Source organism: Barbatula barbatula (genome assembly GCF_947034865.1).
Source record: "Barbatula barbatula genome assembly, chromosome: 18".
NCBI classification, from domain to species: domain Eukaryota; kingdom Metazoa; phylum Chordata; class Actinopteri; order Cypriniformes; family Nemacheilidae; genus Barbatula; species Barbatula barbatula.
This window is the reverse complement of record NC_136781.1, coordinates 277,304-290,507: the sequence shown is the minus strand read 5'-3', so window position 1 is coordinate 290,507 and position 13,204 is coordinate 277,304. Positions and strand designations below refer to the sequence as shown.

General features: G+C 43.0%; 2 protein-coding genes across 2 annotated transcripts; both read left to right on the top strand.

Moving 5' to 3' along the window:
- Nucleotides 1–210: 210 nt before the first annotated feature.
- On the top strand, nt 211–5,782 carry otop1 (otopetrin 1; the record flags this gene model as incomplete). Its single annotated transcript, XM_079479295.1, has 6 exons — nt 211–571; nt 650–786; nt 897–955; nt 1,298–1,428; nt 3,981–4,882; nt 5,612–5,782. The coding sequence occupies 6 exons, from the start codon at nt 211–213 to the stop codon at nt 5,780–5,782; spliced, it is 1,761 nt and encodes a 586-aa protein (XP_079335421.1).
- A 4,219-nt stretch (nt 5,783–10,001) lies between these two features.
- drd5a (dopamine receptor D5a) lies at nt 10,002–11,932 on the top strand. Its single transcript, XM_079480424.1, has one exon. It carries the CDS (start codon nt 10,164–10,166, stop codon nt 11,208–11,210), a length of 1,047 nt encoding a protein of 348 aa, XP_079336550.1. The 5' UTR covers nt 10,002–10,163; the 3' UTR covers nt 11,211–11,932.
- The last annotated feature ends 1,272 nt before the right edge of the window (nt 11,933–13,204 follow it).

Here is a 13,204-nt window from a genome sequence, read left to right as displayed (position 1 = left end):
TCAACCCCTGGCATCTGAGCTCTTCTCAAGTTCTCGGTGAATTCTTGGCACTTCGTCGATTCCCCCCGAAACGTACAGCTGAACGAAACTCAATCCGCGTTAATCTCTTTGTAGGAGGTATATATGAGCGCCTTGTTCCCGAGCTGGATGTATGCGAAACATGCGTGATCTCTGAGCGCGAAGCGCATTTGGAGAGGCGTCGCCGGCACCATGGTGGAGCACAGCGGCCTGGACATCATGTGTTTGAACAAATACAGCCCCGGCACCTCCACGGACACGGAGAAGAAACTTTTCACGCGGCTCAAGGTGAGTTTGACCAAGAGGTACCCGCAGAAGAACGCGGAGACGCTGAGCGCGCAGTACGGCGCCAACCTGCTGCTCATCGGCGTGTCCGTGATGCTCGCGATCGTCCAGCACGGTCCCGTCGTGAGGGAGGAACACCTGCTTACCTTCCTCACGGTGCTGATGCTCGTGCAGCTCGCGTGGATGCTCTGCTACATGATCCGGAGGGAGCGCGACCGCAGTCCGCTGCCGGAGAGGGACGCGCACGCAGGGACCAGCTGGATACGAGGTGACGCGCGCGGCACGTTTATTCTTCAGTTCGGTTGTCATGATGATGATGATGATGATGATGATGTCTGTGAATCAGGTGGACTGACGATGCTGGCGTTACTCTCCCTGATCATGGACGCGTTCCGCATCGGGTACTTTGTGGGCTATCACTCGTGCGTCTCTGCGGTTCTGGGGGTCTATCCCATCATCCACGCGCTCCACACCATCTCTCAGGTGAGAACACATAATGTATAGCTTTAATGTACACTACAGTGGCTCTGTTGAAAATGCGTAATGGTTCTTTATGTCGAGATGATGTGAATGTGTGTTGCTTTTTATTGCAGGTTCATTTTCTTTGGTTCCACATCAAAGACGTCATCAAGAAATATGAAACGTTTGAAAGGTGCAAATATAAAATATATAATGCTGCCTTACAACTTTTGTTAAGCAGATCCAAACATGCTGCTGTAACATGAGCTGCGGAACACAGAAGATGATATTTGGAGAAATGTCTCAGTGGTTCTGTGTCTATACAATAGAAGTCAACTGAGTTCAAAGTTAACAATATTTATCAAAATTTCCTTGTTTGTAATCTGCAGAAAAAAGAAATTCATACAGGTTTGCCATGACATGAAAGGGGAACACATGTTGACAGAATTTTCATTTTTCGACTGAACTGTCACTCTTCAGTTCATTGCGGTATCACTTCTGTTCATAATGTTGTATGTGGTGATGTATCGAGCAGGTTTGGGGTGATTCACGCCGTGTTCACTAACCTGTTGCTCTGGTGTAATGGAGTGATGTCAGAGGCTGAACATTTCCTCAACAATCACAGGAGGAGATTAACTGCACTGGGATACGCAAACCACACCACAGGTAACCGTGTGTGTGAGGACAATAGTGTTTTTCAGAGTGAATGTGTGGGAGGGTTCAGAGGCCCCCCTCTTCTCATATGGACATTCTGGCTTTTGATCCAAAGTGAATAACAAAAGAGAGAGCATTCAACATTTGGTCCTTTTATCGTATCATACAGATTTACTTAAGTGATCAAATATTTCAAGTGTGCTTACAAATACTTAAACTTGCAAAACAAATCCAGTTTTTTATTTTGAAAAAAAGTTTTGTACCTTAGAGCAGGAGTTTTCAAATAGTTATGAAGAAAGTCATTATTTCAATAATTGAATTAATTGAACATTTTAACTTCTAAAACCTTTAGAATCTGTTTTGAGGTTGTATTAGTAGTATTTACATAATTAGAATTATTTCTAAACATGTCTTTGCTATTCAAATATTTCTAAGCAATGGAAACAACTTGTTTTGTACCTTACAAACTCTCTGCAACTCCCTTGTGAACCATCAGGGGTGCTTTAGAGACATTAGTGACATTAAATAAATACATATTCTGGCATCATTACTCACTCTCCAGTTCTTGCATCGTCTACCCTAGTAGGAAAAAATACTTGAACACAAAATGGAAGAAAACATTTGGAAGAATGTAGGACAGCAAACAGTTCTGGGCCACTTTTGACTACCATTGTCATTTTTCCTACTGAGGTAGTCAATGAGCGCTGTTCCACCATCGTGCCGAACCGTTCTAAACACAGTCTGAAACGGTTACAGTTATGTTTCCACGTGAGCCTGGTTCAACACGGCATGATTACAGACAGTTCTCGGCTCAGATTTTTCGCTCTTGTGTTACCAGTCAGCATGTGACGCGTTTGTGTTAACATTCTAAAAATGTCTGTTATCAGCCCTGCGGTGGAAAATGAAACTATTTACATACCGGCTAAACGATTTATCAGCAAGAACGTTTCGGCGCGATGGTGGAAAAGCGCTCATAGAGGTCGAGGAAACGGTCTGGTTACAAGCATTCGTCTAAATATATTTCTCGGTGTTCAACCAAAGAAATTTGTTCAGATTTGGAACGACTAGAGAGTGAGTCATTCATGATCGAATAGGCCCTTTTAACAATGACGTCATTCAACTTCTGCATTTTCACAAAGCAGTGTATCATAACTTACGTTTTGCTACAAACAAGAATCTCTGTTTTGCCGTTGCGCTAGAATACAGTGACTGAAAATACGAGTGGTCAAGACATCGGTAAGAGGATTATTATGTTTAGTATCAGGCATGTAATGTTATTGACAGAACACTAATTGAAGTACTTATCCTAGCACCTTTGCTAACACAAAAAGAAATCAAAACACTTACCTTCATAATCAAGTTAGCGAAAATTTGTCTGCAAGAAGTTGTACATCATCTAGCCGTATTTATGGCAGCTGTGCAAGGGATTGGTAAACTACATTCTGAGACGACATCGCAAGCAACGATACACTGCTGCACGGCAGAACGAAAGATGCGTGACGTCATGTGAAAGGGCCTGTTGTCATTTTTGTCATTTCAATTGAATAAATCTGTGATTTGTTTTGTAGCAAACCTCTAGATGGCATCAGACTGACAGGAATCATTCATGTCCTCTTCTATCTCTCTTTTGTTTTGCTGCTTCAGAAACATGTCTGTTTGTCAAAGCATCAGTATAGACTTACAAACATTGATGTTTTAAATTCACAACATGATATTAGTAGAAGTATAAAGATATAGTGGTTCATTCTTTTAGAAATCTTGTGAAAATGACTTTTTTTTTTAATCATTTACTCACGTCATCTCAAATCTAAATGACTTTATTACAAAACTCAAAACGACATAATAAAACACACAAACATATGATTTTATTTGTAATGTTATCATATTATATGGTACTCAAAATGACAAAATGTCTTGTGAGTTTTCTTGTGTGTCCTGAGATGCCGCATTTGACTTTTTAGAAGACGTTTATTAACAAGTCATTTAAATGGTGATGTTTGTGCTTTGTGAAGTTTTTTAAATCCCATATAGACAGTTTCAGCGACTACAAACACAGACAAACATTACGTGGCCCTGACTTCAGGTACAGGTTCAGGTACACCTCAGCAAAGAATCAATAACTGTTGAGTAGGTTTAATGTAATTTTGTAATTTAATACAATTAAACAGTAATATATATTTACTTTTCTATATATTTATAAATAGTAATATAAATAGTTATAACCAAACAGACCGGAAGTTAACTTTTGGTGTGGCGCTTGCGTCCGTTGAAACTGTCTGTAAGAATTGAATGTGACTTTATTTTGATATGGTTGTTTTGTTTGTGTTCATCTAAAGGAATTCAGTCGTATACAGTGGATCTGCGTGAATGATGAGGGTTTATATTTGGCTGAAGTGTTTCTTAAGGCAGCACCTGAGGCGTTGATTCCTTATAATGAAACTCTGTCAAGTGTTCTTAGAGATTCCAGATGAAGCGCAAGCTCCTGAAACACTGACATGAACAGATGTTTACTCTGTCTCTCTCTCTCTCTCTCTCTCTCTCTCTCTCTCTCTCTCTGTCTGCAGTGGAGGTGGAGCCTCACTGTAACTGCAGCACAAGCGTGTGCTCCATGTTTTCCACCAGTCTCTACTATCTGTACCCCTTCAACATCGAGTATCACATCTTTGTGTCGGCGATGTTGTTCGTCATGTGGAAGAACATCGGCCGCACACTGGACCACCACACCAACCACAAGCGGCCGTCCACACGCAGCCCCGGCCTTCTGCTCGGGCCGGTTCTGGGTCTGCTGGCTCTGGCCAGCTCCATCACAGTGCTTGTGGTGTATCTCATCCACGTGGAGAAGTCTGTGCAGACGCGCGAGGCGGCCGTCTCCATGTTCTACTGCTACGGGGTGGTGATGCTGGCATGCATGTGCGGGGCCAGCGGAACCGGACTCCTCATCTACCGGGTGGAGGACTGGCCCATGGACACAGGGCAGAACCCGTCCCGTTCGCTGGACTCGGATCTGTTGCTGGGCTCGTCGCTGGGGTCGTGGCTGATGTCGTGGTGCAGCGTGGTGGCGGTCGGAGCGAGTCAAAGTTCTCCGAGCTACCGCTGGACGTGTCTGGCCTACTCTCTTCTGCTGGTTCTGGAGAAGTGCGTTCAGAACCTCTTCATCGTGGAGTCGCTGTACCGCAGGCGCAGAGATCCGGCCGGGGGTGAAGAGGGTTCCGGGTCGGTGCCTGAGATCTTCTCTGTGGCCTCTTCGATGGTTCCGCCGTACGACGGCATCGTAAACCGGGCGTACGAGACGCGGGACATGCGCTGCGCTCCTCTGGAGAACGAGGCGCACGAGACCCGTCAGGTGTACAGCAGGAAGTGCTCCGGAGTTACACTTCCTGTGGAAAACAGCCTAAACGTGACACCCGGAAGAAAGAGACAGGTTCTGAAGAACATCACCATCTTTCTCTTCATGTGCAACATCTCGGTAAGATTTGTCACCGAAGCAGAAAGTCACAGACAGAATCTTTGGGTCCCATCGTACACTTTTTGCGAGTTTCAGCCCGACACAGTTCGCATTTTCTCGTCCTGCGCTCAAACCTGGTCTAAAGTCTAATATTTTTTTGTTATTATTTAAAGAGTGCGTTAGTAGAAAATGCACCTCTGGGCAGGTCCACAACCAGCGTTCACTTTGCTTATGACACAGAGGGAAGCGCAAGAACAAACTAACATTTTTAAATTTGAAACAATAAAAATGTAAAAGAAAAAGTTGACTTTTGAGTACAGAAATATAAAAATGCCTACATGTCACCACGGGAAGCGTTGGTGGATTCCTGCTTGTCCTGTTTTAACTTTCATGCACAAGCAAATTAGTTTCTTCGCTTGAGAAGCGTTTAGCTTTGCGGCCAACAAACTCCACCATGTAAACATCTGCCATGGCGAGAGAGCGCAACTGGCTCTTAAAGGGAATTGGAGATGATGCTCTGATTGGTTTATTTCACGTCAGGCCCTATTACTCATAAATTGGATCTGGATTTATCTGGATAAATTGGAAGTCAATGCTTAATGGCCGTAAATGCGTAATGCAATCTAATACAAGAAAACTGTAGAAGAATGTGGTTTGAAAAGTTTCATTTGGAGGTATCTAAACCCGTCTCACACTACATATTGAATGAGATTTACACGTGAGGTATGACGTCTTGTTTCTCGTCTTCAGTTGTGGCTTCTCCCGGCGTTCGGCTGTCGTCCGCAGTATGACAATCATCTGGAGCAGGAGATGTTCGGCTTCAGCGCGTGGAGCACCGTTCTGAACGTGGCCATTCCTCTCAACCTCTTCTACCGCATGCACTCTGTGGCGTCTCTCTTCGAGGTTTTCCGGAAGGTTTGAGCGACGAGTTTTCACATAAATGACAGAAGCATGATGCTCAGAGAGACAAAATTAAGTCAGAGATGAACCCGGACTTCTATACAGTATAAATATATATATATCTATAAATATGTATCAATACAGATGAGTGTGTATATCTGGTGCTCTCACACACACACACACACACACACACACACACACACACACACACACACACACACACACTGTCTGTCACTCAGAGTTTATTCGTTGATGATTGATGTGTGTGTAATGAGCCATAATGAAGATCTAATGAAGTTCACATAAATTTCATTGGCTGTTAGACACTCTTCATAACTGGAATCGAACAGATCTCAGGCCAAACTGATCCACTGAATTCAACACTGACATGTTCACAGATCTCAGATCAGTGTTTGATTCAATAATAATGGAAGATGTTCTCATATGGAGATCAAAACACTGTGTCATTGTGCGGAAAAATCTCACAAAACAAAACATCATCATGCCCACGTCACATTTACCCCAAAATCTAAAGAATCAAATACAACATGATGATGTGAATGAAGTGAAATGAACAACGAAACCATCCCTAAAGCTTCTTAAATGAGCAAAAACTGTTTCTTTTAGAAGAACATTATTTCATGGATTTCATGGTGAAATGTGACGCTCCTGACATGTTCGTGTCTCTTTTCTCCTCATGTTGATATTCTGTGTTATAATGTCAATGTGTCGAACCGTTTAAAGCATGTTATAAATGTCTTAAACGAATGTGTTTTGAGAGAGAAATGATTGTGAGAGTCAGATTTAATCGTGAGAGTTTCTGATGGAATAAATGATTTCTGCTTTGGCGGAGGATTGTTTGGTTTGCTGATTCAGTTTTTCAGCTGCAGCTGAACTCGCATGTTTGTAAAGTTCTCCAAACAAATATATAAACGCCACGATTTCGACAGCTCGGCGAAAAGACTTCAGGATCACAGAGACTTTGATCATCCGCTTGAGGTCAGAACTGTACGCAAATGCAAAAGTGTTTCTTGAAAGATCACAGACTTTGGCTGAAGCTGTCCGTCTGTCTGATGTGTCACTTCAGTTGTTATGTTTTAGGAGAAACAAACCGAAAGCTGTCTTTTTTTTAATTGTGTGAGACGATCTGCAGATGTTTCTATGTGTGTTTTCTATCAGCACTGTTGACTTTCAGCTTTTGTTTTGTAAATGAAATCCCTCCTTCACACACACACAAGGATGTGCACAAAACAATTTAATAAAGTAACATTTTAGAAAGGCGTCTCTTTATTGTGATCATGAATCTATGTGTATGCATGTGAAGTTACTCTAAACATGTCGTCAATGCATGTTTCCCAAAAATGTGATAACTTCCTCAACTTCTCATTTAAATACTTATTTCCCTCTTTGTCATCAGGGTTCCTTCATCATCATCATCATCATCATGCATTTGTTATGGGATCCTCATGACATTCAGTGAATAAAAGCAACAGTAAATGTTCTGACTGTAATGTGGGTTATTTTCATGTGTGTCACATCACAGTCAAGTGTTTATTCCGGCTGTCACGCTCTGATGAAGAGATTATCAGCAGTAATATCTGTGTCAATGAGAAAAAACAAACACAGACGTGTCTTCAGAACTCCTCATGAGTCCCAGCTGTCTGTCATGTAATCCCATCATTTCACAGTACATCCAAACACAAGCACAGACAGACGGGCTGATGTTTGACAAAGAAATGAATATGTTGTATGTTTGTATTGACATAAAAGAAGGACACCTTTCCAACAGAATCTTGCCTTAACTTATATTATCATGACATTTCGTTGCACTGTACTTGTATGTGTGTAATGACAATAAATTGAATCCAATAAGGCTAAAGAAGCTTATCTGACGTCTTTCTGATTTTTAATCATTAATTTACATTAACCTTTTTATTCCGGATCTAATATGAGTATTTAGAATTTAATCTTGACAAAGATTTCAGTCTTTCTCCTCTTAAGAGACGGAGCTGTATTTGCATAACCAGAAGCAGCTATGAGATATTAATGTGACTCAAGAGAACTTTCACTCTTAAAAATAAAGGTGTTTATAGTGGTTGTCCTTAAGATTGGCTTCTTTGTCACCATCTCAGTTTGTAATTGCTTCAGCAGGAGATGTGCGGAGGTATTTTCTTTACGCGAGTTGTGATTCGGCACTGCTCAACTGCGCAGATGAGTCTGATGTTTTGAGTGGTAATACACCTGTGACAGTGAACCGGTGAGAATCTTAACTGTACATCAGTAGTGCATAATAAACATAAAAGATAACAGGGCAGATGATATAACACAAAACAAATAAGAACACAAACAGACCCAAAACTTCAGTTGGCTGGGATTCGTTTAGTTATTCCTCATGGAAACTCCTGTAACGCGAACCGGAAGATCCCCGACTGCGGGTCTCAAATGCTGACAGGGTCATATATCATTCTACACCATACAACTATATATACATAAAGAATACGCAAAGCCTTGCCATCATGTCCGCGAAATAAGTCTGTAAATTTGAGTAATTTTGTGTCTGCGCTAAATGAAATACAGATGTGGGGAGGTCATCTCTAAATCACAAGAGGTCTCCAGATAATACTAACCCCGCTTAAGTAACATTTATCATAAAGAACATACAAAGAGAGATAGAAGAACCGAAGTCCTGTTCTGTTCAGAAGTAATAAATCCGTGTCTGCCAATAGGAATTCTTGTTTGGAGTCCAATCACATTCCCCTTTCTTTGCGTTTAAAAGTAAAAGTAATAAATGGTGCCATATATAATACTAAGTTTCCAAGAAAAAAATGTCTGTGTACAATGTTTCCCCCTGTCACCCGTAGCATCCACACGCGGGCTAGCAGCCGCCGGCCGGATCCTCTTCGTTCTGTTCAATGTGACGAAATCACACATAGACGAAAGACACCAAATAAGGATTTCCGGAAATTCGACCCGACAAAGGAAAATGACAAACCATTATTACTAGCTGAATCCATCAAGGGTAGTGACACAGTTTTAAACATCGTTCTTTCATGTGCTTGCTCAATAATTGGTTTTAGTTCATTTTTTCTCAAAAGAATTTACGGACTGCCACTTTATAAGGTGTTTCACAGCGATGCCATAGAAGAACCCTGTTTGGTTCCACAAAGAACCGTTCAGTCAAAGGTTCTTTAAAGAAGCATCTCTGTCCTACCTTTTCATAATCCGAGGAACTGTGCTTCATCTGTAAATTCTGAGGTGCTGGAGTAAGGGGGCGTGGAAGATCCGGCAGATTAGTGGGGTGGGGAGAAATAACTATTTAGATGTTTTGAAAATGTGCATTAAAAAGCCTAAATAGAAACAGACATGCAAAGATAATCTCAGAATTATCAAAGAGATTTAACATGACTTTATCTTGTGTTTGCCTTCGTTCAAATACGTGTTAAGGTAATGGAAACAGTTTAGTGTCATAATGATGAGGATGTGATTATCAAACTAAAATATTTTTTTCACACAATTTCAGACAATTTGAGCAATTCTTAAATGTTCTTTTTGACCTGAAAGAACACAGCATGTACACATTCACATTACAATGCCCTGATATATGATTCCCATTTCTTTTTTTTTCAATTTAGAGGTACTTCATTAGCATGACTATGAACAAGAAACATATATACATATAGTGTCGTGTGTTGAGCCTGCAGGTGGCGATACCCCACATCAGGATGTGCACGATTCTATAAAAAACAATTACTGAATGAAAATAATAAAATCTAAAAAATGGACTTTCACTATAATAAAAGCACAGTTAATATTCGTGAGGGTTTAACAGCAATAATGTTGATACGAGATAAAGACTGAGCAGCTTTCTGTCTGTGATTGTGATGGAGTCTAAACACGGATTATTTTACGGATTTCATTCATTCTGCCAATGACTCTCTCACTCTCTCTCTCTCTCTCTCTCTCTCCGTCTCTCTCTCTCACCCTCGAGCTTAAAATAGCAGTGAGGATTTTCCGCGCGCTCAGACAGAGGTCATATACGAGCCTGCCGTCAGCGCGAGAAACGAACCGGACCGAAAGCGTTTGTTCATCGGGACAGATCGGCTGCGACTTTCCTCTTCGTCGTGTTCCAGATCATGCGGGTGACCGCGCCAACACACGCACCTGATGACGACCCGTGACCCCACCGGGACTCGCCATGTCCAGCCGAACCGAGTCCGAGACGCAAGGGATGTTCGCCCGCGCGCTCACCGGATGCCTTCTGTGCGCGCTGATTCTCTGGACCCTATTCGGGAACATCCTGGTGTGCGCCGCGGTGCTCCGGTTCCGCCACTTGCGCACCAAAGTTACGAACACTTTCATCGTGTCTCTGGCGGTCTCGGACCTGTTCGTGGCCGTGCTCGTGATGCCGTGGAAGGCGGTGGCGGAGGTGGCCGGATTCTGGCCGTTCGGCTCGTACTGCAACATCTGGGTGGCGTTTGACATCATGTGCTCCACCGCGTCCATCCTGAACCTGTGCGTCATCAGCGTTGACCGCTACTGGGCCATCAGCAGCCCGTTCCGCTACGAGCGCAAGATGACCCAGCGCGTGGCGTTCGTGATGATCGGCGTGGCGTGGACTCTGTCCGTCCTCATTTCGTTCATCCCGGTCCAGCTGGATTGGCACAAGGCGGCCGCGGAGACCAACGCGAGCGGCACCGGCGACAGCTGCGACTCGAGTCTGAACCGGGAGTACGCCATCTCGTCTTCGCTCATCAGCTTCTATATTCCCGTGGCGATCATGATCGTCACTTACACGAGGATCTACCGGATCGCGCAGATTCAGATACGGAGGATCGCCTCGCTGGAGCGCGCCGCAGAGCGCGCGCAAAGTTGCCGGACCAACCGGCTCGCGTGCCAACACCACAAGACGCTCAAAACCTCCATCAACCGGGAGACCAAAGTTCTGAAGACTCTGTCCATCATCATGGGCGTGTTCGTGTGCTGCTGGCTGCCCTTCTTCATTCTCAACTGCGTGGTTCCGTTCTGCGACAAACCGAGCGGTGCTCCGGTCGCGGGTCTCCCGTGCGTCAGCGAGACCACGTTCGACGTCTTCGTGTGGTTCGGCTGGACCAACTCCTCGCTCAACCCCATCATTTACGCGTTCAACGCAGAGTTCCGCAAGGGTTTCGCCAGTCTGCTGGGCTGTCGGAACCGCTGCTCCGGTACTCCGGTGGAAACGGTCAACATCAGCAACGAGCTCGTGTCCTATAACCAGGACACGCTGTTCCATAAACAGATCGCGAAAGCGTACGTCGACATCATACCCAATGCTGTGGACTGTATTGACGACGAGGACGCGTTCGATCGAATCTCGCAGTTTTCTCACGATAACGACATTTGCTCGGACTCGGAGTGTGACGCGGACACGCGCGCTTCTTTCACTCCGAACGGAATTCACGGGCCGACGTGAACTTTTGAGTTATAAACGGGATGCTGAAGCACGGCGTCATCTGAAGACGCTCGTTTTGAGAATCGGTCGTATAAGAGCAGATATCGACATTCAACAACTGATATGAGACCTGCTGACTACTGTAACTGCACAACGCACGCAGTATTCACACACACACAGTGATCAGTGTTTATCAGTGACACACAACTGCTGGAGAGATTCTTGCCTTACACTCGGTGCAATATTAAACACTAATGAAGACAAACTTTCATCATAAATGCCAAAAACTCAAGTGCCCACTGGAGCGCAGACACACTTCAGCTGCGTACCAGTCTTCGTTTCCTCGGACAGGAGCGTCTGCGCAGGCGCAACACTCCTACAGAATTACAACCAACATGAGCAAATGAGCAAATATCTTTTAAAACGGATTAAGTTATTTAATTTAGAAAACAATGATGTGCTGCTGTTGTTTTTATGAATGAACTGGAGAGAAAAACAAACACTTTCAGTATTGTGTGCGCTCACAGTGAATGTGTGAAGAGATCATTTATGCGTTGAGACACGGACAGATGTAATGTTGTGTTGTGTTTCAATACTGTAATGTTTGTTGTTTACAAAAGCAAAGCCAGTAGATTTACTTTAACTGTGGCACTGAAACCCGGACACTGTAATACTGGACCGCAGAGTTCCATGAATGTACAATATCACGAGGCACGTGCACTTGGATGTTTTTCAATAAAAAGATTGTTAAAACATAATTTTGTGTGATATTGCAGTAGCTCAGGTGTCTGTCAGAGCTGCTTTTCAACAGTTTGAAGTTGATTTTTCTTGTCTGAGCAGAATTAAGACAAACACATGAGCTTCACCTCGGTATCCTCCATCATATCTTTGCTGTCCTTCTGAAACTTTGGATTTTCAAATGAGCTGTTTTTGAGAAATGACAATAATTTAAATGATTAAATACGGCGTAATTAAAGGGTGACTAATAATAATGATTTATGTCTAAAAATAAAACATGAAATATGGAGATGCGAGATTTCAGAAGGCGAGATATTACTGTCAACATGATGATGTTCATGTACATCAAACAGCACAGCAGAGACTCGAGCGGTGTACTGGGCTTTGTTTTGCTGAAATGTTAAATGTAAATTTAAATCTGTGTGAGATTCCAGTTACAAGCTGAAATCCTGAAGTTCGGAGGTTTAGAAACACAAACACAGAGATAGAAAAAGAGAGAGAGAGAGAGAGAGGACGAGTATCTCCAGAGGTAAAACAGCTCTTGACATATTCATATTCAGTCCAGGCCAAACACCTGCTCTCCACTGCTGTTTCCACAAATATTACTACATTCATGTGCCAAAACATGGACAGCTCATCTGCGTACAAACCTGACCAAGAGATGACACAAAGCCCACACACGACATTGAAGAAAGCAAAATAAAAATATATTCCGTAGAAACATTCATGTGTTTAGTATTACGGCTGCAGAAACCACGGCCAGACAAATCAACATCACAAGACCTCAGGTGTCTGAAACACACGCGCCCGTCTCAAACAAGTGTGCTTTATTAGTCAAATGTGAAAATATTTGGATGTTGGTGAATTTGAGCAGTAATCTTGAGATCCAGTTCTCAGGTCAGTGTTTAAACTAGATGTCTGTGGTTTATTCTGAGATGTGTAAATATTTCATTACAATGTGTAATACATACACACACACACACACACACATTCTGTGCGAGTGTGTAATCACCAGAATTATTCTGACCTTCTAACAGAATTCAATCCAGGAGAAATAATTCATGAAAAACTTCTGCACCTGATCTGCTGCTAAAACACCAAAAAATCATCACGCCGTCCTTTAATTGGAAACACTGATACAGACACTCGATCAATAAACCAAATGTACAGACACTGAGATGAGCTGCTGTTCTCTCTCATATAAATGTGTGTGTGTTAAACACAGATGGCGTTTCTTTATAATACTGATTATAAATCTGACTCGCATAAACACCAGA

Coding starts and splice junctions, on each gene's coding strand:
- drd5a (XM_079480424.1), top strand. CDS start 10,164: ATGCCGTGGAAGGCGGTGGCGGAGGTGGCCGGATTCTGGCCGTTCGGC.